The 25,759-nt window shown below is 31.3% G+C and overlaps 1 protein-coding gene across 1 annotated transcript; it reads right to left on the minus strand.

The window, feature by feature from the left end:
* Positions 1-16,555: 16,555 nt before the first annotated feature.
* Positions 16,556-23,727, minus strand: LOC134232999 (acetylcholine receptor subunit beta-like). Its single transcript, XM_062714993.1, has 7 exons — positions 23,540-23,727; positions 23,347-23,391; positions 23,029-23,144; positions 20,770-21,032; positions 20,505-20,599; positions 18,763-18,943; positions 16,556-17,148 (listed from the first exon to the last, which is right to left on the minus strand). Exons 2-7 carry the CDS (start codon positions 23,371-23,373, stop codon positions 16,721-16,723), a joined length of 1,110 nt encoding a protein of 369 aa, XP_062570977.1. The 5' UTR covers positions 23,374-23,391; positions 23,540-23,727; the 3' UTR covers positions 16,556-16,720.
* Positions 23,728-25,759: the final 2,032 nt, after the last annotated feature.

Consider the following 25,759-nt stretch of genomic DNA (forward strand, 5'->3'; position numbering starts at 1 on the left):
TTTTTTCATTCTAAATAAAGTATCAAATGTTCCGTTTAACTGATCATGAGAAATAAATAGGTGTGGAAGGAGGAAACAGGTTGCTTTCTCCTCTAGAAAACCCAACAACGACTTTAGATTTTCGGGGGATCTCTATTTAAAATCTTGATAATAGATTTGTAATATGTTTATATTTTTAAAAAGACCTATCATTGTTGTTATCTTCAAATTCTCATTACTCTTTAATTCTAGTTTTATAACAATTTAAAATGTAGATTGTCAGATCTTGCGAATTTGTTGTTTTTATTCAACATCAATGGAATATAGCTTTGTTCTTTTAAAAATAAAATAGTTACACAAATGTTGTTTCACCGGAAGGTACATGCATTAACTTATTGTGAAAATGTTCAAAATTGATCGCTGTCACCATGATTATTCGTAAAATGTTTCGTCGGAGCTTTCAGGTTATATTCTGTCATTATTCTTGTTGAAAAAAACAGGATGAACTACTGTAAATATAAAAAAAATCATTACTGTTTAAAATGTATTACTTAAAAGCATTTCAATTTATTTTATTGATGAATAGATTAAATCAAATTTTTTTATTGATGAATACATTAAATAAAATTTGGAAAGGGAATCAAACATTTATTAAGAGGTTGATAATGCAAATTTTAACCATTATTTTATATAAGCTGTCTATATTTGATTACAAAGCGATAATTACCTGAATTCAGTCTCATGATATTTATCATTCAACATTGAAGGTAATCTCACGTAAAAGTTTTCTAGAAGTAATTATGATTATAACTTTAACTAATGTCGCGTCACATTTTTAACAAGGCAGTATTTGGATTTTTTGGGCTTTAGTCCGCAGTTCATCGGCCGTTGTCTTACCCGATTTCAACCTCTTTGGTCGACCATTATTATATCAGTTCAGCTAACATATTTTTTTCTGCATCGGTGGGCAATTCCTTTCCATTAGAATCAGTCGTTAAAATATTCGACAACCAACCTTCGATCATCGTCTGACCATCCGATGACAGTTTTTAAAATTGGTTGTCGGTAGGTCGATTTGGATTTTCGTAAATTTTTTAAAATGATTTTTTGATAGTACCTCGATCTTCTCCAAGCAGAAAATGTTTGCATGTGTGCCCCCCCCCCTTCTAAAAAAAACTCAACTGAAATTTGCTTTCAACATGTCTGTAGTTAGCATCAGACTTTTAACATGTACAGCTCAACAAACTTTTTAAGCTCACATGGTTTTTCGCACAAATTAAGGTCACATTGTTGTAATAAAAATTACCACTTTGGAACTGCAGTACAATGGCATAACCCTTCGTTATATTACATATATAATGTCAAGCATAAATGTCTTTTAAAATCAGTATCTTAAGTTTCCAAAGTGGATGTTTAAAGGAAAATTTATAAATAAATGGTAGGATGTTTCGACTATATGATTCTACCATATGTTTTTACAAATTGTATAAAACGAGCTTTCCTTGATCCCATGTATTTGAAATATTTAAAGAACTATATGCGGTATATTGCATATGTTTGCCCCCACAAAAGTCAAATTTTGAAAACTTCCTGAAATGTCCTGAATTCAATAAATTGTACGAGAAATATAAGTTAACAGAAAATATTATAGTTCCAGAGCAGTGTATTCACAATTTCTGTTTTTATGACGTCACAAACTAGTCCGATTTTATATCCTTTTTCAGAAAGAGGACAAAATGGACAAAATTTCAACAATTTAAGCTTTAGAATTTATAGAGCGCATGTGTGTTCAGGAACAATATTGACATATTTCATTGATATTATCATTCTACACATTATATCAAAATATTAATCCTGAACACACATGCGCTCGGTGACTTTTATTTAAAATATCGACGAAATATGTACATTTTTCTGCAAAATTCATAAAAAACTGAAATTTACGTCATGTTTGTGACGTCATTACGTACATATGACGTCATTACTTATGAAATTATTCAGTGCTTTGAAGTCAGCATATACATGTACTAACCTGTTTAAGGACTTAATTAAATATTACTCCATCAAAGTTTGATTTTGGGGGACAAATGTTGGTTAATACCGCATATAGTTCTTTTCTTCTTAAAGGTGAGTTTTTAAAAAAAATATTTGCTCATTTACCATACTCATCTTTGTTTCGTCGAAATGTAGTGCCGAAAAGGCGATAATATTGCAGAAGGAAACCACACTAAAAGGTAGGATAATGAAGTATTGTTTATTTTTTTGAATAGTAAATTCCTTTTATGAAAAGGAAAATTCTTCTGCATTTACGGTTTGAAACGTTAAAATTTTGCAGTAGGATGAATCTTTCATGATTCTTGATTTTAGAAGTTGACTCTTAAAAATCCCACCTTATTAACATAGAAAGCAGTCAAAAAGATAAAAAATACTATTACACCCCGAGTTAAAGAGTCAAAATGTACAGAAAATACAAGTTACAGTAGCTGTACTGTACCCATGTCTACGTTTCTGCCAAGAGCTATTGCTTTCAAAAGAACGGATAAAAAGACAGTTACAATTGGTAAGAAACTTTGAAAATTCAAATGAGATTAGTTATTATTTTCAGCCATGAATATATCAAAGTTCTACCAATTGATTCGTGTGTTTTATTTTTCAGTAAATGAAATAAAACTTAAATTATGTAAACAAAATACTTTTAATATGTATTTTGTTGTCTCGATACACAATATAATATCATATCAATGTTACTTTAATTTGTGCGAAAAACCATGTGAGCTTAAAAAGTTTGTTGAGCTGTATATTTCCATTTCTAATTTTTTTTCTCTGTGATAACTGTTTGAAAGTTCGGGGAATTCATTTCTTGATAATTCTGCCGGAATGTAAATTAGGCAGGTCGATAGGTCAGCAGCTAAGGAGGCCTAATATGCATGCAAATCTCGTGCTCATCTGTCTCTGTGTCTGACGCTAAGGAGTCCAAATATGCATGTAAATCTCGTGCGGCTGCCTTTGTTTTTGACGTCAGTGTGCGAGGACTATTGAAATTGGCATGGAAGTCCTCGTGTAATTTAAATCTATTAGTCTACTTTTTTAATGTATAAGTCTACAATTTTATATCACAATGAAATGGAAATATAAGGAATCACTGTCTAGTTTTGAGAGTATGCGACATCAACAATAGTGGGAAACATGGAATAATTTGAGCATAACGGGCGAAGCCCGTTATGCAAATTATCCCAAGTTTCCCACTGTTGTTGATGCCCTGGCATACTCTCAAAACTAGACAGTGATTTCTTAAATATACATAATTATATGGAATATTCTTTGTATTGTGTAAGTTCTTTATGTGAATTAGGTGCTACTAATCTTTATATTTTCAAACTGTCGCATATATTTTCACTAAATGCACTGAAAAATGTTACAGTGCATCCATTACTTTTTTTCTTTATCTTGCATATTGAGTTATTCAGGTTTAATTAACATTTTTTACCCAACTGTTCAAGTCATATGGAGATTTTGTTCATTTATGTAAAACCATAATTCTCATTGGTGAAGAAATAATCATATTTCCCCTATTCTGATGCCATTAACATCATTCTGTCAGACCTTCTTACCTTGGAAATAAATAGATACGATCCATATATTCACAATTATTATCAAACTTCTTGTGTCCATTACTGCATGGGGCTAAACTATCTAATACACATCAAAAAAAAGTTCACCTAAATGTTATAACCTTTTCTTAAATACCGTTGAAGTACATTTCTTTGTTAGGATTAATTAATTACCACTTTGATTTTAATGCACATTTTGTAACCTCTTTCCATATATGTACTCAGTTAATATGGTCTGAAACATTTAAACGAATTAATTAACTTGTGAATACCGAACCACGTTACCCTATTTAGATTCATTTGTACATTTGTAATTTGCATAACGGGCATCAACAATAGTGCGAAACATGTTTCCCACTATTGTTGATGTTCCTGGCATACTCTCCTAACTAGACAGTGATTCCTTATATTTCCATTTCATTGTGAAATAAAATCGTAAATTTAGACATTAAAAATGTAGACTAATAGAATTAAATAACACGAGAACTCATGCCAATTTCAAAAGTCCTCGCACACTAACGTTAAACTCAAAAGCAACCGCAAGAGATTTACATGCATATTTGGACTCCTTAGCGCCAGACACAGAGACAGATGCGCACGAAATTTGCATGCGTATTAGGCCTCCTTAGCTGCTGACCTATCGACCTACCAATTTAGATTCCGTCAGAAGTATCAAGAAATGAATTCCCCGAACTTTCAAACAGCTATCACAGAGAAAAAAAATTGGAAATGGAGATATTGAATCATTATTACAGTGTATGTTTTTTCAAACTTCCCAAACAGCACCCTCTTCTTGCAAGAGAGGGTGCTGTTTGGGAAGTTTGTAATAAACATACACTGTAATTATGATTTAATAAATGTAGTATCATGAGTGTTTTCATGTACTTTTATTTTTTATGATTAACTTTTCAAACTAAGGCAAGCAACTGACACATAAAATTGTTTTATGGGGATTTCAATCATAATCCTTATAACGAAATGTACTTTAACGGTATTTAAGAAAAGGTTGTAACATCTAGTTGAACTTTTTCGAAGTTAATATTGGATAGTACGACCCCATGCAGTTATGGACATAAGAAATATGTTGATAATTGTGAATATGTGGTTTATATCGATATAATTCTAAGGTAAGAACGTATAACAGATTTATGATAACGACATCAAAGAGGGATATGATGATTTCTCACGCATGAGAATTATGATTTTAAGGAGCAAACATAACGAGGAATTTCATCAAAATGACCTAGGAATTTGACGCCCTTTATGTTCATGAGTTTAATTATAAATAATCTATGACTTTTTAAACTCGTATTTCAAGTACAAAGAGATAGAGATAGGGTACCAGTCAAGCAAGTTACTCTATTATACGCATTACGTTAATTTCTTCCGTAACGCTATGAAAGCGTAAGGTCAAAAGTTACCAACATCGTGCGTAACGTCCTTATTATGTAAGTATATTTAATTTCTCAGTCAAACCACCGTTTACGTTTTAATCTGAAAACTTGAAATATATGTATATAAAATAATGAATCACGGATTTGGTATATAATCCTTGTCATATTTCTATAGTGCGTCCCTCAGAATATGATGAGTAAACAATACAAGGTGCAACACACAAAATCTTAACACTAATGACCCACTTAGTAAAACAAAAACTAATATATTAAATAACATACTAAAATACGATAGCGAAAAATGTTTCAAACTGCTTTCGAATTTAAATGTTCAAATTAAAAATGCTTGTTATAAAAAAAACTTATCGATTAATAATAGGTAGATAAACAGATTGAAAAGAATATAATTTGCTGCAAAATTGTTAAGAGCATAAACAACCGAAAAAATAACTTGTCTATTAGTCTTGTAATTTCCCGCCAATTGATCTTAACTTCTTGTTTATCTTTGTCACATGGGAAAGTAGCATTGTTATCCAAAGTGTCCACCGCATTTCCGTCTTTAGATTTACGACAGGGGAGATTATTTCTTTTTATGCCCGCCATATTTCTGATCCATCCTTCATGTACTCTGACCATCCACTGTTGAAAAAAGTTCCTCCACTGATTTGTGGAAACAGATGAGTCCTAAAGTGGAGAGAATGACCACAAGTCCACGTACCACCAACGTGATATTCAGATACATGGCTGTTTAAAAAAGATTACATAAAATTATCACAATAAGACCATCTTTAAAATAATGTTCGTTTGCCCTCTTTCGATTCAGGGAGAAAAAAAGGTCGGTATGTAGGTTGAAAATTTTAACATATTTGATGATGGAATAATGGGTATCTGTAAAATGCGAAATAGAAACAAAACGAAACTTCCTGAATCGAAACAAAGCTATCAGAATATTTTTCAAATCAAGGCATATGGCCATAACTATATGTTATGTGTAACTGCAATTGACTGTTTACATTTTACACGTCCTTACTCATATAGGCGATGTTGAGTGAGACAGTGGGTAGATGTTCGGATACCAATGTAAGATAAACGGCGTAAGAGAGAAGAGTGGTAAGTGAATACCCTAGTCGTTCCTCGCTTTCAGGTGGAACTTTGAACGCAATTACTATCAAAAATCAATTAATTAATTAATCGATTAATTTATTAAATCAATTAATAATATTAATGATCTGATAGATGTACATACAATCGATACAAACAATATTAGACTTTCCATTTATTACATGTTTGTATGGTTACCTTTTTTATTCATAGAATAATTAAAATAAGATTTTTAATAAATTAAGTACTTACAAATATGAAGAATCCAACTATCGTCATGGGTCCATCTGCAATATTCTAAAATAATTAAGTTTACGCAATTTTTATTTTTGAGCATGGAAATCTAGCACTTAAAGTAATAAATTCGCGTTTGTTTAAGGAATCACTGTCTAGTTAGGAGGGTATGTCAGGACATCAACAATAGTGAGAAACATGGGATATTTTGCATAACTATTGTTGATGTCCCTGACAAACCCTCCTAACTAGACAGTGACTCCTAATATTTCCATTCCGTTGTGAAATAAAATTGAAAAAAAAAAGACTTTTAAAATGTAGAGACAAATTTTAATTACATGAGGACTCCCATATCGATTTTAATAGTCCTCGCCCACTGACGTCAGACACGAAAGAAGCCGCACGAGATTTACATGCATATTTGGCCTCCTTAGCGTCATGAACAGAGACAGATGCACACGAGATCTGCATTCGTTTTAGGCCTTCTAAGCTCCTGACCTATCGACCTGCCTAATTAACATTCCTGTTATTATCAAGAAATCAACTCCGCCAATCTTATAAGGGTTATAAAAGAGAAAATGATTAGAAATGGAAATATATACTTTTAACTGAAAAACTGAAACTGCTTAATTTTAGTTAACAATGCAATAAATATCGTTTTGAATATTGCATGTCTACCAAAAATGACGTAATTTTCCGGCTTGTCAATGCATTATGACGTCACGAAATGCATTAATTTCCCCATATTCTGAAAAAGTCCAGAAAACAGCCAATTTTTAGAACTATGTTAACGTTCAATATTTAAAATAGAGCGTACCCTCTGATCTAAAATATGTAATTTGTCAATGATACAACCGATCAGATGGTGCGATTATTTTATTTTTCAGATGTTTAAAAAAAAATTTTATTCAATAAATTGGTATATCTTCAGGGCCGTTTTATGCATAACGTGAACTGAATAAATTTAGTGATCATGTTTTTTCTAGATTGTCAAAAGAAAATCTTTGAAGATTATTTTGCCCTAAAAATCCCTATGTTAAACTTTGGTCGATAATTATAAACCCACCCTACCCATAGTCAAATTTGACGAAACATGCAGCTTAACTGTCTATAAGCGATTCAAATAATTATGACACACCAATGCATTACTTTTCTTGAGAAGATTTCAAAAATGCAGACAAGTGATGTGTTTGTTCACAGTTACTAAGATTTCAACTCTAGTGAGCAAAAAGTATAACTTTTATTTAATGTAAATTGCACCGAATGGTAGATTAGATGTTTTTGTATATAATCTTGCTTATTAAAATTTCATCACAGAAATACAACTAACATCGGACGTTTTGAAATCGCCTAAGTGCCTGGTGAGGTTTGTAAAGGCAGCTATTGTACACAAGTGCTGTAAACCCGTCAACATACTGTGTACAGAAAAATATTCGTCCCCGATTTATTTTCACCTCTTTCACCCTACCCTCATTTGAGCGAAAAACACAGCATAATTTCTTAAACAAAACTATGACTGGGCGAATTCAAAACTGGGCAAGGGCGAAAATAACCCAGTATACATTATTATCAATAAATACTGATAGGCACTACGTGGCCTAACTAGCCCTTTTGAGACAAATCCATAAAATATATTAATGAATTAACCATTTCTATAAAATTCATAGGGATGAAAGTAATTGTAACATTGACTGCAACTTCCGGTCTTGTCAAACTGTCATAGGAATCATTTGTCCATAACAGAGTCCTGAGATTTTCCTCCAGTGTTCGCGAAGCATCCACAGTTTCTGTTAAACATTAGAAGTTTATGATGAGGTTTTATCCTGTACTTGTTTGTCTTAAATAAAATATTCAGCAACTTATGATTTCCTTATCTTAAGTCAAATAATTGTCATCATGCCATCTACTTTGGTGCTGAATATTCGATAAATAAATATTTTAATGCAAATACAAGATTTTTCTATGCTATTATTTTTATACTTTTTTGAAAAGACACATAAGTGCATAGTAAAAAAAAATCAACGAATTTCAAATGGTTCAATCAACATATTAATTCAAATTTGGATATGTAGTAGCCATTAAATTGATCGAGTGGCTCACGCAGTATGAGGGAGATCCCAATCTTGGAATGTCGAGGTCCATTGATTTATAATTTATAGAAAAAAAATTATTTTAAATCAATATGTAAAATCTACAATATTTCTATTTTGCATTTTACCCTCTGAAATACTTAAGTTGGACTTAAATGGAAAGGAACAAATAAAATGTTACCCTTGATGAAATATTATTACATGATTTATTACATAATGATGTTAATTTAATTTTGGGGGGAAAATCATAATTTGATTTTACATGAAAACATTTTAACATTATACTTGTAGTATGGAGATTGCTTGCAGGTAAGTTTCAGAATGGAACATTCAAGTACATGTACTCGGTACATTTGCAGTTATCTGAAGGATTGTATGTTGTTAATTTCGGGTAGGAAGCAAACAACCCCATCATTTGCCATACAACCTGCATTCATATACTTCACAATACATATTTTTTTTATGACGCGCTGATTGGTTATAGACAACCAAATGATAGGGCAATAAAACTTCATATTTCTCAATCTGTTTTTGCCATGCATTGTATTTTATTCAACATTTGGTGCATACTTCATCTACAAGTATCAAGCAAAGGCGAAATTAGAGACGTTCTTCTCCCAAAGAAATCGGGGAGAATTGTCTATGAAATGTCCAGACAATTTCATGCAGTAAGATAATGCAATGACTTTTTAATACTGTAATGAATCTGAGATTTACTCGAATTCAAAGATATACATCTTTTGTTTAGAATCGGGGTTTAAAATAAACAAAAAAGCGTAATCTATTTAATTAAATGCCCTTACTTTGAAAATATAAAAATAGTGTACATATCTTCGTAATCACTAAAAAGATCCATTTGTCCATTTCGCTATCATCCGATTAACTCTGAATAAAATTCAGAATTAAAGACTACCTAATTCTTAAATAAAATTAAGTGACTTAGTCAAGGTGGGATAAAAGTTAAAAAGTACAGAAGAAGCATTATATATATAACTATGTAATCCTCTTCTGAAATAGGTGAGACATTTTAGGGAAGACTTCACTTTCTCATGCATGTCTGGCTAATGACCCTAGTAATTATATTATGCAATTCACATTGGACTGTTAAGTGATATATAATAATATTGTTTGATCATTATTAACAATCCTAATTGCATTGGAAGAATTCGATTTTAAACTCGTCAATACTAAACTACACTGTACAGTATATGAAAGTCAGGTTTTATCAAATTCAGAAATATACTGCATTTGTATGATTTTATACTTTAATATGCTGATTGCTATATTACCTTGCTAGCTTTAAAATTTTCACATGCTGACTGTTATACTAAGTTTTAGTAACTTAAGATGCTGACTGCTATAATAAGCTTAACTTTTTAAAGCTTTGCACATTTGAAATGAAGGATATGGAGATAACGAACAGTATTTAATATCAAAGTCTAAAAACAATGCAAAATAGGAGCAGAGCAAACACGGACCTCCAAAACATCAGAGGTTGGATCAGGTGCCATGGAGCAGTGAACATCCCCTGCCGACCGGTCACACCTGCCGTGTGCTCCTTGCCATGATCGGGAAATAACGAAAAAAATCCGTCGTCAATTCAGTGTATATAAATGGACTAACGATTAGTATGGGAAATGTAAGTCAGCATTCGACTCAATGATAAAATGTATTTTCTGACAAGGTCATTGTATTGACCAATGGACTGTGGTATCTTTTATCTCAAGCTCACCAAGATATATCATATCGACTATAGGAATGGAAATTACCATTGTTAATTGACAATGCGCCGTCGATATATTTAAATGTTGATTCGAAGGCCAGAGCAGGTGTTTTCTTCTTTTCACGTAGAAGATTTTTTCACAAATTCTGCTTCATGTGAATACAAAAATATTTCTGCTATAACGGAGTGCAATTGGTATCCACGAGAATTGATAGTTGGAAGACCTGGTCTCTAAAGATCTCAGAGATATTGTCAATCAAAAATTCAAGCATCATTTTGATGTCAACTTCAGGGTAATTTTGTGTGCAATCCGAATGTGTAAAAATAATTTTGCAAATGGTCAATGACAAGGTAAGTAAATTTACGAGTTCAATTTTAATTGAAAAAGCAGCTGTCGATAATATAAAAAAGCCTGGATTTTAAATCATCTTTGGGAATGGTTGTGTATAAAGTTGAAAAGTTGTTTGTGTTCAAGCCGTTGATTCTGGTAAAATCTTTTGATTTCAAATTGTCCAAAAATTCTTTGAAATTTTTTCAGTATCCACACCTGATTTACACCACGTCTTGAATATATTGTTGCACAGTACTCTTGAAGTTTTTCATTCACTACTGTTAATATCTTAGTGAGAAGTAAAGAAAGAGGTTTCATTGTTTGAACATTTACTGGAACCCGCGATGTATCTTTGTTTGTAAGGATTCTGATAAAGTTTCGGAATCCAATATACAGTGTTTTTTTTCAAATTTATTTGGGGTGCTAGTGTACAGCTGTATAGAACTAACGTAGAATTCATAATGTGAAATGTTTGTTGTATGTACTATTTTTTTTCATCAATAAAGAGACGTCGTCATATATCGACTGATTAAAAGGCTTCAAATTTAGACCTATATAGAGCAGGCAGGATAATTGGGAAGTGAGAGTTATATTTCCGACACCTATCCTGACATCTGGCCTCTATTCATCCAAAACACGTTTGACTTTTAGTGCCTGGCGTTAGGCAAAAAATATTTATCTTAAAAAAAATCATTGATATTGATTATCAGAAAGTAAAGCATCCTTTACTCTAATCTCGGAGTATTTTCAGAATGTTTTCAACAAAGCAGATGAACAACAACGAAAGATGCATCGGTTCTATTTTTATTGAAGAAGCAGTTGATTTTTATTGTATAAAAAAAATCTGGTTTATATTTATCGTAAAGAATGGTTGTACTTGAGTTAAGTGTTGAAATACCGGAAGTATTAATGCTTTTGATTTTTTTGTTACAAGTATTCACATTTTGCTTAAATGTGCTGCACAGTATGTACTTCCTGGCATTTCCCCTTTAGTGGTGTTTACAAATATTTTTCTTAGAAGTAAAGACAGAAGCTCGGTTTTCATTTACTAGAATCCTATGAATAACTTTGATTGTGAGGACTTTATGAAGTTAAGGAATCCAGTATAGCAAAAGTAACTCGGATTCAGATTTTTGGTCATTAAATAAAATAAAAGTTTTTTTATGCGCTCGGATCGATAGATCCAGGGCGTATATTGTTTTTGTCTTGTCTGTCTGTCTGTTGTAATCTTTAACCTTCGCCATAACTTTTGAACCATAGGAAATCATATTTGGTATGCATACTCCACTAATTAAGTTCATTCAAAGGACATCAAGGCCAATGAATGTGACCTTGACTGTGACTTTTATGCTAAAAATAGCTTTTTCAGACTTTGTTGCAGCCGGGCGCATAGTGTTTCACAAAGACATCTTGTTTTAAAAATTTCATCGATTCTCAAGAGTTTCCTTCATAAAGTTTAAAGTAGAATAACCCTTCCAATATTAAAGCTAAGTTCTTCAAAGGTATCATTGAAATTATTAACCTTACCAACATTGTTAGCTACTTAATATGGTTTCAATATAATACCGAGTAAGTCTAGCATTTCAATCGGAATTCTGATAATAATCTCAATTAATAATTTCCCGAATATTTTTTTTAATTATATTTCTGTGTGAAATGCTATAGCAACATATAAATCATTATATTATACTGAAAACTAAATAAAATGTTAACTTCAAATTTATGTCCAGGCACCTTTTAACCAATCTTTTGAATTATAGTAGGCAGAAAGATACACGTATATGATTTTCACATTGCCTCTGAACGGCATAATAAATGTCTCATCTTTTTACCCTTTTGATCATTTCTTCTTTTTTCTATTTGACCAACTGTCTGGATAGTTGTCGACGGAATTGATATTGATGTAATCCTAGTGATCTGGCTAGGCTACCGCAAAAGTTGAAATATAACAAAACAATGTATATTGAGTGAGAATTGTCATTTATTAGATGACAATAACTATATAACACGAATAAAGTTAAGGGGAGATCACCAGGATATTTCTTGAGTACAAAGAACAATAATTTTGGCAACGGTTTCTCCCCTGTTGCAAACAATCATTTATTTGGCAAAAATATTTTGACAAATAAAAGGTATATAAGCTACAAAGTTGTCAAAACAAAAAGCTGCCACCAAAAGCAATCTGCTATGCAAAGCTGTTCGCAAAACACGAGGCCAAATATTCATTTACATAACCAAGTAAAGTTGTATAATGATCTCCCGTGTTACATGTCAAAATAACAGAAAAAAATTATACAACATATATACATTACAAGCAAAAAGTTGGCGTTCAAAAATAAAAACAGAAGCCCACAAAAAGCAAACCACGTTTGCAATGACACTGTGTCGCAAGCTAAAAAATCGAGGTTATCTGAAGTTCGAGTTTACGAAACCGATACAAGGTCATCATTGTACATTTAATTAAATCATCTTTGCATTAATTGAATAATTCTTTAGTCAGTTATAGTCTCTGGTTTCTAATCACTTTTTACTCGGAATAAATCTTTACAATTGTTTACTAATGCTAATGTACTTTTTCATGTGTCATTAAGAAGGTTACATTATTTAAAAACTGAACTACTTGTCTAGAAAATTAAAGACCTTTGCACAGGCTTTATTAATTCGTGAATATGTGGATCATACACTGTATTAAAAAAGTATCCTAAAGTGCAAATAAATGACTTTTGTTCATTTAGGTTACTTGATAATTGAAAAATAAATCTACTTGTCCAAAATCCACATTATTGCGTAAATATATTTTTTTTAAAAACCAAACAAATACAGACTTTTTCATTGCTTCTATATATCTACAAGACCGACAATCTAAACATGCTAAACGCAGGACAATTTTATCCATTCGTACGATTTTAGGTACAATGAATAACTGTTAGATACAGCAGATACTCTGGAAAATCATCATATAATTAGCTATAGCCACCAATAGCTGAAACTCATATCCAAATGATATGAAAAAGCGTTCTTTATTGTTATTAAAACTTTCGGATATGGGTTAGACGGACTTTTGCATTTCCTTTGTTGGTATGTTAAGCGTTGTTCTTGTATTTTGACAATATTTTTTACAAAACAAAAAATGTGATTTGAGCCCTTTTCTAGACATTGCCTCACTGTGAACTATTGGGGCTGAAATTTGTCATCAGAAGATGCTAGAACTTATTCTTACCATTCGTGTCTAAGATCCAACGAAACAAAGTTACCAAGTGGTTATGACGTATTTAATTTACGTCATTATAATACTATAAGATTATAAAATATACATGTATGTTCCAATATACCTTTGACTACCTTCATTAGATCAATTGCTAGGAATGCAAGTCCCAATAAGATTAATGTGCTATGTTACAACGCACTTTGAAAAATTACGCACTTTAAAAAAAATTTCAAAGTGCATTAAATTTGGGACCAACTCAACGCACTTTGAAAAAAATAAATTTTCTTTTCAAAGTGCGTTAATATCGACCATATTAACGCACTTTGAAAAAAAATGTGTATGGCTTGCTCAATATTCTTGAAAATCTTATATATGATAAATAGTTGAACCTGTTGGATAACTTTTCGGTGATAAGGTCAATTCAGGATGTGAAAGTGAGCGATTACTTTAAAAATTCTTTCTCTCTTATATGTTTTACTGTGTGCCTGAGTACTCATATTTAAGCCTTTGCCCAATCTTTTCAGTATATACTGAATAAATACTGTTTAAATCAAATGTTTTATTGTACTAATTTTTTCCCCCATTTTGCATGCATTTTAATATGTAAACTAATATTTATAAAAAGTTTTCAACGTCATACCAGTTATGCAAAAACATATATTTGGGTGTATCATAGGCATCGGTACCGGGGAAAGGGGGGGGGCTAAGGCACACAAATGTTTAGCAAATATATACATAATACAGGCATTGAAAATGGGGCTTACCTTGAAGGGGGGGGGGGGGCACTTTCAATTTACTACTGACGCCTATGTATAAAAAAAGAGTTGGGTTGAGAGACGTTCTACTCGTCTTGTCCTTGTTCTAGGGTAAATCAATACATGCAAATTTAAAAGTTTTCGAAAGATATTATTATTACAAATTGATTTTCTGAATAACTAAAATCTTACCTTTTAGTTAGAATTTTGTTTCATGCACATTTTTTCAAAGTGCGTTAAATGTTCCCATGGTTAAAATGTTGATGTACACTCTTAACGCACTTTAAATTTTTTTTTTTTCAATGTCCGTTCAGTGTCTCCAATATTTAACGCACTTTGAAATTTTTTTCAAAGTGCATAATTTTTTTCAAAGTCCGTTGCCACAGTGCTACAAAAGTGCATTTTTCAATTTCAAAAATATTATTATATATAAAATCACGACGTCTTTGAACAATATTTATGTTTATTACTACGTTGATTCGATATATTCCTCTTTACTCGAGGTGAAATATAGTTCAGAGGCTGACAAGTCTGTTTCATATTTCGATATTTAGCTAGAAAAAGAAGTTAGTAATTGTCTAACAACAAGACTTTAATTTCCAAAACTTTTGGAGTATTATTTTTGTTCGTTATCTTAATATTTTTTTGTACCTCGATCAAAATTAATATGTTAAAAGAGCAATGATGTATGTCTTTTTTTTTATCATGTAATCGCTTATTTCAGATAAAAATTACATACAATTTACATTGGTTATGTTGGAAAATTGTTAAAATCTGTTCCAATACAAATGTTGAGCTATGAACAACTGCAGAATTATTTATGTCATATAAATTATTTTAGTCCTGTAACCCATGATAAGAGTTTCAATGCATGAATTTGCAAAATACGTGTGTACCATATATACCAAACGCCATGTAATCTGACCTTGAGAAATATCAGGGCTTGGTTTCAATGGTGAAAGAAGCAAAAGAGTGAGCAAAGATAAATATATGTATAAACATACTTAAAATTCTGTATATATACAAAAAATGAGTAAAAGCACAAGAAATATTTTCAAATATTTTCTTAATTTGTGCAGTACAAATTATACATGCGACACTCCCTGGAAATTTTGCATCAAAATGAACTTAGACAATAAAAGTTCTTCTTTTCAACTTTTATTTATTTTGTTTTTTTTAGGTCCACAGTAATAATATTAGACTCATATAATAAGGTGTAATAGCTTTAGATATAGAGACATTTCCCTACTCAATCAAAATGATATCATTATAAGTGCGCATGATGCACCATCATAGATGGTATGAGGTCTGTTTGCCAACATTTGAAACCCACGCACTTATTTGGGGTTGGAATATTTTCTGCCAATCTTCCTCTATAAAAGCCGCATAAGGCGTATTTTTTTCTAATTGTTGTTTCCAATTAAATACTCGGTATATGGAGATGACGAACAGTATTTCGGCGCAATAGCTCTTCAAATATAAAATTGGAACACCAAAACATCAGAGTTGGGATCAAGTACCATCGAGGAGTGAGCATCCCCTGGTCACACGAGCCCTGTGCTTCTTATCATGATCAGGAAATAACGGGAAAATCCGTCGACAATTTGGTCTGTTTATAATGATCAAACATTTAGTAAGGAGAATCAGTGAGAATTTGATTCAATGATAAATTGTATTTGCTGACAAGGTCATTGTATCGGCCATAGAACTTTAGTATGTTTTCTAATGAGAATTAGATAGGCATGCTAGTAAAATTCTTTTCATATATACTTCATATTTCTAATTTCATTGTGAGATAAAGAATAATTTTATCTTTCTATTTAGAAATTTTCTTCACGTAATGATTTGACATACAGTGTATTATTAATTTCTGAAAAAGAAAGAAACACTTCATGCTTTAAACTATTTTCCTTTTGAATCTAATGCTATTGATGTTGATGAAAATCAATGTTTGGAATTAAAAAAAAAATGATTAAATTTGGTGTAGAAGGATATTCACCTTAAATTAAGGCGAATATGCAAATAAACTATTATGAACTGTTGTTGCAAAGGATTTGGTTGTCTTAAACAATTACCTTTTATGTAATTGATGTACACAATATTTAGCATATCGTAAAATTAAAGCATTTTTGATTTTAAAAAATCAATGCCTTCTCTACAGGTAGAAACTTTTGAATTGGTATTGAAAAGAAAAAGTTGATGAATGATTATGTACTAGCATAGCATTATGTAGGCATTCAAAACATCAAAGTCTGTGAATTAATCAAATGTCGAAAGCTTTTATCAAAAAATAATTAATGTATTGAATATCCAATGATAAAGACTGCCATAAAGACCAGTTGTTGCAAAATCGTAAAAATAAGGAAAATCCGAAAAAATAACTCATCGAGGAATATTGTTATCATAGGCCAGGTAACTTCATCAGTCTTTAGTTCAGGATAGGGTGTAACTGGTGTTTTTGACATTCGTACTCTGTCGTTCTTAAAGTTCGACTTCATTTTGTTATCCTCCTCTTCGTTTACGACGGAAACTGTAAGGTCTCGAACTTTACTCTCTGAATGCGCACTTTTAATTCCAGCAATTTTTCCTAAAATTCCATTATATGCTTTCAGAAACTTCGGTGAAACCGGATCGTCTTCATTTCTGTGGTGACATCGTAGAACCATGATGGAAAATCCAACAGAACAAGTTCCAGCAGCCAACGTGATTAATAGGTAGATAGCTGAAATCAATTACATATGTATACGAAAGTAAGGAAAATATTAAGATATATGAACAAATAAAATGAACTTCATATAAGAAAAGTATCGGTCAGTTCAAATGCTTTTCAGATATCCATGCATTTTACCTACGTATTTCTGTTCAAGGTAAAGTTACTTATGACCTAATATTATTTTTGTTAGTCTTGATTTTGTGTTTTATGAAACGATTGCTTTTGATTTTTTTTTCAGTTTCCAGTAACATTAACTATATATATTGTACGCTGGTTGTTAAGTAAAAAAATAACAAGATGCAACCGCAGACATTAGAAGAATGGAAAGGTTTTAAAGAAAATCCCATTTAAATCTTCATAATGTTAACACAAAGAAGGATTCTTGTCTGGTTTCTGGCCAGATGAAACATTAAAGAAGGATAAAGATATAACGAACAGTATTCAATCTCAAAGTCCATAAAACAATACAAAATAGGAGCAGAGCAGACATGGACCTCCGAAACATCAGAGGTGGGATCAGGTGCCATGGAGGAGTGAGCATCCCCTGCCGACCGGTCACACCCGCCGTATGTTCCTTGTCATGATCGGAAAAATTCGTCGTCAATTCAGCGTATAAATAATGGACTAACAATTAGTATGAAAAACGCCAGTCAGGATTTGACTCAACTTTTATTTGCTGACAAGGTCATTGTATCGACCATAGAACTCACGAAATGATGACTTTAAACGAGACTGCTGATATTTTTGTTTCATCAACTTGTTCGTCAATAATTTACCTCGTTTTAGAAATTGTTGATACGTAGGGCATGCTCCTGCGTATCGAATCAAGTGAGATATATATACTCCGTATGCAGGTGATGAAGGTATATTGCTGCAAGTATATTTGCTGATATGTTTTAAAATTTAGATGTAGGAGATTTAAAAGATCCCATTTCTCTGTCCTCATCGTAATTGTACGATATCTTTGAATAGAAATGGTAAACTGATTTAGAAATCTAGCGGGGACTACATTCTTAGCGGAATGGCAGCAAAACATATTTTGCCTCTCAAAATTACCGTAATATAAATCAATGAATTCATTATAGTTTTTTACATGAAGTTTTGAAGAAATTTTAAAATGTACGTAAAATTCATAACAAGGGACTTAAGTTTTAAATGTATCAAATAAATAGGCATTTCCGAACAAGCTTTAAAAAGCTTCTACTTTATTTCCAGATTTAATCTAAAAGTATAGGAAGGATAGAAAATGACTAAAATACATGTATCCAGAAAATTTATGAAAAATACAAAAAATACAGATCAGCCAACATCTATTTTAGTTAAATTATGTTTGTTAATTTGGTGATATCATCTTAAAGACCCTAAAGACCCTGGTACATGTAATATATCATAAAGAGATACACGTTTCATATTTTGAAATAGAAGTAAGCATCACACTTTTGGATTGGTAATTATTTTTTACTCTTAATGTCCAGGAAAAAGCTAATGTCCTTGACCTGACCTTACCTGTAATATAAAACGGCCAAAATTAATCTGATACCATCATCTTAGTGCTATGAAAATTTCGTTTATTATTCTAGAAATATGAGAGGAAACCCTTCTTAAGTTGACCAGATGACTTACATAATGCAGATGTAGTGATCGAAGTCGTGGGTAAGTTTGCAGATACAATGGTTAAATAAACAGCATAGGCTAGCAGAACCGTTAGAGAAAATCCCATTCTCTCCCCGCTGTCTGGTGGTAACTTAAAGGTCAAGACCATAAGAAAGGCAATCAGTACACACGGTAAAATCGTGTTTACTACCTGGAAATGTAAGAAAAAGGTAATTTAATCAAGTATAATGAATAAAATCTCAATGCTTTCATCTACATCTTATGTGGGTGTTTTTGGTGAATAGTATTCAAATACCAAGTACTAGAAATAAACATTTAATTAACCGAATATTTTAAAACTGAATAAGAGAAAATACTATAAAATATTTTATTCATTTGAGGAAATTATGAATATTCTGGTTACACGGAAAGAACAGAAGGCAAAAGCATGTAACATCTTTAGGTCTTTCCACCTTCACTATTTTAATGGTTCAAAGTTTAAAAACTGCATTTATATTCATTAAAGATAGATAAAATTTACAAATTATTGCATAAAATGTATAGGTCGTCATATTATTTAATATGGGAGACATAAATAAACAGAAGTAAATGTCAACAGAAAAAAATTGTACATTTCTTGTAAGCAGTGTTATAAAAAGTATGTATAAACTGTTTAAATGCATAATTCCGGTGCTGAAAGTTTCGAAATACATGTACTTGCTACTTAGAAGATACATTAAAATTTGAAGTATGAATATCAGGGAAACTATATTTCATTATATTATTTTTATCATTTATTCCCAGCTCTCTGATTGGCTCAAACTTGATCACATGATTTAGTATATAACAGCATAAAGACTTGAGTTACTATTTATAGAATCTGAAATGCGTATCGACTTGAGGTTTCTTAAAATGGAGATAATTTCCGTGAAACAAAATAGTACTGTATTCAATCAAAGCTAATACAGTGTATGATTTGATGTTTCTAGAAAAAAAATATTTATTTCAACTTTTACTAACTTTTTTTCTATGTTCTGTATTTGATGAGACAAAAGAAGGCATTGGATTAGGATTACTTCATATTAATTAAAACATATTCGATATGTGTGTCAAATATTGATACAAAACTTAATCAAATAAATGAAGTATTCTGAATAAGTAAATCGTCTAAATCACTCCATCAATATAAAGGAAACGCATTTACATTAAACGGTGTAATTTATTTTGATCTCTAGTCTCTAATTGTTAAAGGGAGAAAACTTTTCCAATTATTTTCATAATTTGTTTTGTCAATCTATGTAAAAAATAATATAACAAATGTAGCCCTTTAATTCGGTCAATCCATAGATATATCGACTTCACAGAAAAGCATATCGACCTCGCACTTCGTGCTCGGTCGATATGCTTTTCTGTGAAGTCGATATATCTATGGATTGACCTCATCAAAGGGCTATATTTATATAAGAAGTTCAATAAAGAAACTACCTAAATGAAGATACAAGAGAAGGAGTTATTGCCCTTGTCAACATTTTTAAAAGAATTAATAATTGACTAAATAAAGAAAATATATATTTATAAAATTCTTTAACTGTACAAAATTTATCATTGTACCTATCGCAAAGCATTCTTTCAAAAGATATTGTTCCAATGGGTAGCAAGTTATATCAAGAGCAGTTTTTTGCAAATACGTACGACATCACAGGGGTGTGAAAAAACATTTATTTCAATGAAAGTCTCATTTTAATAATTTCAAATTTGGTTGGAAATGATACCTGAAAAAGTGGTCTACGTTTGAAGAACATCCTTATTGTAGCAGTAGGAAATGATGATACGCCACGGACGCTTACTCCTGTTTCGATGGAATAGCCTACAACAAAATAAAACGGCAAAATTTTGACCACAAATAAACATTTTGGATGAAATGCATGTCAAAGAAAAAGGTATTTTTTTTTTTTAAATTTTACCTGCAGGTAGATAATTTACAAACTTGCTTAAAATTACTAGTACTGTTTCGTTGAAAGAAATCCATTAACATACTCTTATATTCCCATCCTCCATTTTCATTGTAAAACGTCATATCTAGACCACCATCATACCATTCCAATGCTATTTCATTTACTGAGTATCCCCAAGCTGCAATGACCACGTCGCATTCCTGGGTATCAAAGGGGTAATATGTTGTATCAGACTCGCAGTGTGTGGTATACACGTCTATTGGGTTGTATACGCACAGACCATTATTTACAATCCGAATCAAGTTTAAGGAATTTTCATCCATCATAATTGAAATGGAACTGACTCTGTTGAAATAAACATGAATTGTATAATAAGTGGAAATACTGATTCAAATTAGCAACGGTAATCAAAACTACAAGTTACTAACATTGATCAAATTAAAAAAGAATACAAACAACACGGATTTGTAAATATGACATTGAAAAATGGACCCCAGGAAACTCAAAGGAGGAATCCTGTAGTCTCCTTAAGTATTGAATAAACTTGGAGATGTAATCACCATGCAGATGAAGGTGTTGTCGGAATTTACATAATACTTGTAAAGTATAAGTCATTACTAAACATATAGAAGGAAAGTTTACGACGGAAATTCTGAAGACATCTTGTAATTATTATTTGTCCGCTATCGGTAAAACCCCAAAATTCCAAATATGAAACTGGTATGGAAGTTATTTGATGTTATTTCATTCAAGTTAACTGCGATATATTGATTCGATATTTGAATTTGAGAAATTGGAGTAATTGATATCAATTCGTCAATTTAATTTTTTTCTTCTTTTTCAAGTAGAGTTTGAACATATTCTGCTACATATGTATATAAGTCAGGGCGGCTAATAATGAAGCACTATTGATGTCCATCAGGTAAAAAAACAGTTTGTTGGAGGACCTGGTCTTCAAATACAACATTTGAGTATTGCATGTTTAAAGTACTTTTACACAACACATAAAAGGGGAATATTTGAATTCTTAATTTTATTCATGATAAGGAAAAATATTTTATTAGTTATAATGGGCTTGGGAGTTGTTATCTAAACGAATATTTTATCGTTGTTTTTTTTTTAGCTCTACTGGTCAGTGACCAGAAGAGCTTATGCGATAGTAATGCTTCCAGCGTCTGTCTGTCTGTCTGTCTGTAAACAATTTTTTAACTTCAAAATAACTATTGCCATGGTTGCTAAGGATAGAAATTTCTAGATTCTTTCTTAAATTTTCTACCGGAAATGACAAGATTGTAAATACCAAAGTGAAAGTTGACACCGCCTTTTTGATTTGAAAATTCGAAGCGAAAGTGTATTGTTTTAATGAAGAATGGAGTACTGAATTGGTGTTTTTATCATTTTTGATGATGAAATATAAGTGTTTATTGCAAGTTGACAGAGTCTACTTTTTAAAAATACACACGATTTACTCTTCAATGAGGAGTTACGACGGCCTTTTTAATTTGAAAACGGCAATTTCTTACATGATTATGACCTAAATACTAGTAATACAGGAATAACGATATTCTGAGTCTTCAGCTGCTAATCACACAAAAATCTAGTTATGTAACTATGACGGAGGCTTTAAAAAAATATTAAAGGACAAAAACTTGCAGGTTTTAAGATAGAGATATAAAGAAATAGTATATTTCAAGTTAATACAGTATCTGAATATTAATGAGACATAAATCACGTGATAGCAATCTCATAAATAAATTGCACACCATTTCTTCACATCTTTTAATTCACTTACTATACGTAACGATGACGTTATGATAGAAAATTTTAAAGGTTTGTTTAGGTTCTTTTCATAACTTTGCATCCCTATTAGGGCACATAAATATATCCAGTAAGCCTCATTTTAGCTGAAATCAACACAGATGCTAATTGATTCATCCGATTTACAATGTAAATTTATTTGTGTAGATAAAGTATAAGATATAAGTGAGCGGAACGAAACCATAGTCCAACCTCTATCTTTAAGTATGTTCAGCATTCATATTTCTTAATGCTGACATATTTAAGTCTCAGAGCATAGCCTCAATTATCACATAAATCTCGTCATTCAGAAAATATTGTACATTCCTTCTTGTACTCTCTAATACAATAATATGTTTGCATTTTGTATGAAAGATTGAATATCTGACATTGGTACTTTTTTTATTTGTATTATCTTATCCTCCCAATTTCAAGAAAGCAAGTCTTTTAATGAGTGAGGGCGTGTTTCATGAAAATATGTTAAGAAAAATTTATATACTTAAGTATTAGCGTGTTTTTTTACTCAAATTTATAAGCTACTCACGAGTTCTCCAAAACAAGAGTTGGAAACCACATATAACTCTGAGTGGAAAAGATTGTTGGAATAGAAGAGGCATAAGTAGGATTGGTGTCCCATGCCAATCGAGAATCATTCCACATCTATAACAAAAATGATTACTTTACGCTATATAATATTCAACATAATAAGATATACGTATGCAAATACTCTGAGAGATTCGTCAAACTTACATTATTGTTTGGAAAATAAATAAAAGTTTTTAGTCGTTTTGATCAAAGATTTAGTGGTTGAAATGGAGCTAACGGCACATTGTTTGTGCCATGCCTAGCTAAGTCGTCCTACCATACTAAAAAATCCAGCCATGGACATTGCTTGTTCCACAATTTCCTAAAATAGAAAAATAGCAGTTAAATTTTAACATATCAGGTTTTCCAATACAATTAATAAGAAAGACATTTTCCCAGAGGGGGGAATGAAAGTGTAAGAAATGATTTAAAAAGAAAAGTAGAACTTGTAAATAATTTTAAAGGCTTACCAAGTCGTTCAAAGTTATAGGAAAAAATGACAGTTGGACGGTAACTGTAGGGCTTGGTCGGCTTAGTCTTTGGTAACTGTTTGTTGTCCATAATTCCGTTCTCAGCGCATTTTCCAATGCAAAAGTATAGCCATTTGCTAAATCACATCCTATCAATAAAGAAAATATAACGTTTGTGGTATTATTGTATGATTGTTAGACTTTCTGTTTAGAATAATTACATATTTAAAAAATTCTCTCTTAAAGAATTTCATAAAATTTTCATATTTTTGGACGTTAACAATCTTTTCTTTCTACAGAATCTTCAAATAAGTCCTTTGGTGATTTGAAATTTCCTCTGTTTAGTGTCCCCATATCTTTCAAAATCTTACCTACCTATTCACAAAGAAACAGACAAGCTAAAATTAAAATACACGCTTTTAAATAAAAAAAAAATACGTCATTCAAATGTAAATCGGTTTCTCTAAACCGTTTTGCTATAGATATATGATAATTTGCTTTATTGATACCTTTTATGACAGATTTAAGAAAAATTCTGACATCTAGAAATTTACAGAATTCAGGTTTGACTCAAATAATCAATCATATAATGAGTAAAAGGGTGGTTGAAGGGCATCTGGGGTGTCAAAAACCAGTGCGCTAAACATAAAAAAAATCACTCTGAGGACACCGTTTCTTAAAACAAGAAGCTTAAGGGTTTAAATATTTTTTTTTCAATGGAGTGTTTTATTTCGACGATGGACTGGAGGACCAACCGTCACATGAATCTAGATGACCTAATCATTAAAACAATTTCAATGAATAATTAAATTAGCTTATCTCTTGATCCTTATTTTTCCCCTGTTTGCATTAAAGAGCACGATTTTCAAAAACTTGGCAAAGCAGATACTGCTTTTTAAAACTGTGTCCAATAACATATCAATAATCCATCTACTACGTTTGTACTGGGCTATTTAGAAGATTGGCCTAACTTAAAGGATGCCGCCAAATGACCAAATATCACTTTTTATTCCAGATCCTAAGATAAGAAAATATGACATTGTATAAACTTGTTTCAACAGATTATGACAAAGGTTTTTAAAATATACAAAAAATCACAACCAGATGATAAACAACGTTCACAACCGTGTAATACACATTTCCAAGTGCTATTCAGGTGTGGTTTCTAAATTCAACCTTACATTTCTTTTCTTATTGTAAATTATTTTTCTGCCTACTTGCAAATTTACAATTTACAAAATACGTAGCGATATTTATTCACAGAAATAGAGCAATAAAATGCCATGATTTAATCAAGACTACGAAAAGTGAAGCTACTGGCATATATTAGACTTAAATTCGGATTTCATTTTATTTAATGTGCATCAGAAAAGTTTTGTAATACACTTATGAAACAGATACATTACATCTTTAAACAGTAGGTCAAGGATAGAAAGAAATAAGAATTTCCAAAAGGGAAAAGCAAATTATTGACTTTAAGTTTACCTACCAGATAATAAAAGAACGAGCAGAAAAGCCACCAAACTGTATCGCATCTTCGTTTTCGTTTCTTTTATGTCTTAGTATATATTTCCCGTTGTACATGTATAAATGAATTAAATTATTTAGAAACAATTTCGAAATTCAATAAACCCCTAATATTCGTGTCGCACGATTTCTTTAAATCCTCACTCACGACACCCTTAAAAGGATAACTTGGGATTAAATATAAAAAAGCGTATTATTAATCTAATCGCCCTAATTAACATTTGGAAAGTTTTAAAAAGGATCAAATATTTCCCGTGATCAGGGCATGCCCATTTGTCGCTAGTGATGGGATATTGATTTTTCAACTTCCAGTAAATGGAAAACGTTTCGAGTAGACTGCTACTTTACTGCTGTCAATTAGTTAATGTCCCTTCTAAACCCTTTTAACACAAGTTAAATGCCATTAAATTTTAAAGTTGATAAAACTGGACACTAAAAGAACTGAAAAATATACAAATGAAAACATGTAAATATTGAAGTTTTGGTTATTGAGGTCTGAATGGAGCAAATGGATTGATCGCAAAACACCAAGAGCAGTGTCTGAAATAATAGGATGGAAAATTCACATTAACTTCAAATATCCAAATGAAAGTTCAAAAATAAAATACAACAATAAATTCTTGAGATCTTGCACTTAGTAAGTCGAGGTATCTGGAACATTTGATAAATAAGACATTTTTAAACAGTAATAAT

The sequence above is a fragment of the Saccostrea cucullata genome, unplaced genomic scaffold (assembly GCF_032062105.1).
Source record: "Saccostrea cucullata isolate Sc308-1 unplaced genomic scaffold, CSIRO_AGI_Scuc_v1 ctg56, whole genome shotgun sequence".
Classification (NCBI taxonomy): Eukaryota; Metazoa; Mollusca; class Bivalvia; order Ostreida; family Ostreidae; genus Saccostrea; species Saccostrea cuccullata.

What these genes read in the sequence shown, in the direction of transcription:
- LOC134232999 (XM_062714993.1), bottom strand. Translation starts at nt 23,373, where the DNA reads ATGTCCATGGCTGGATTTTTTAGTATG. An exon ending in ACTCTTGTTTTGGAGAACTC is followed by an intron (nt 21,033 to 23,028) that starts GTGAGTAGCTTA and finishes TTATTTCAACAG; the next exon opens with AGTCAGTTCCATTTCAATTA. An exon ending in AACGTAGACCACTTTTTCAG is followed by an intron (nt 18,944 to 20,504) that starts GTATCATTTCCA and finishes TTACATTTCCAG; the next exon opens with GTAGTAAACACGATTTTACC.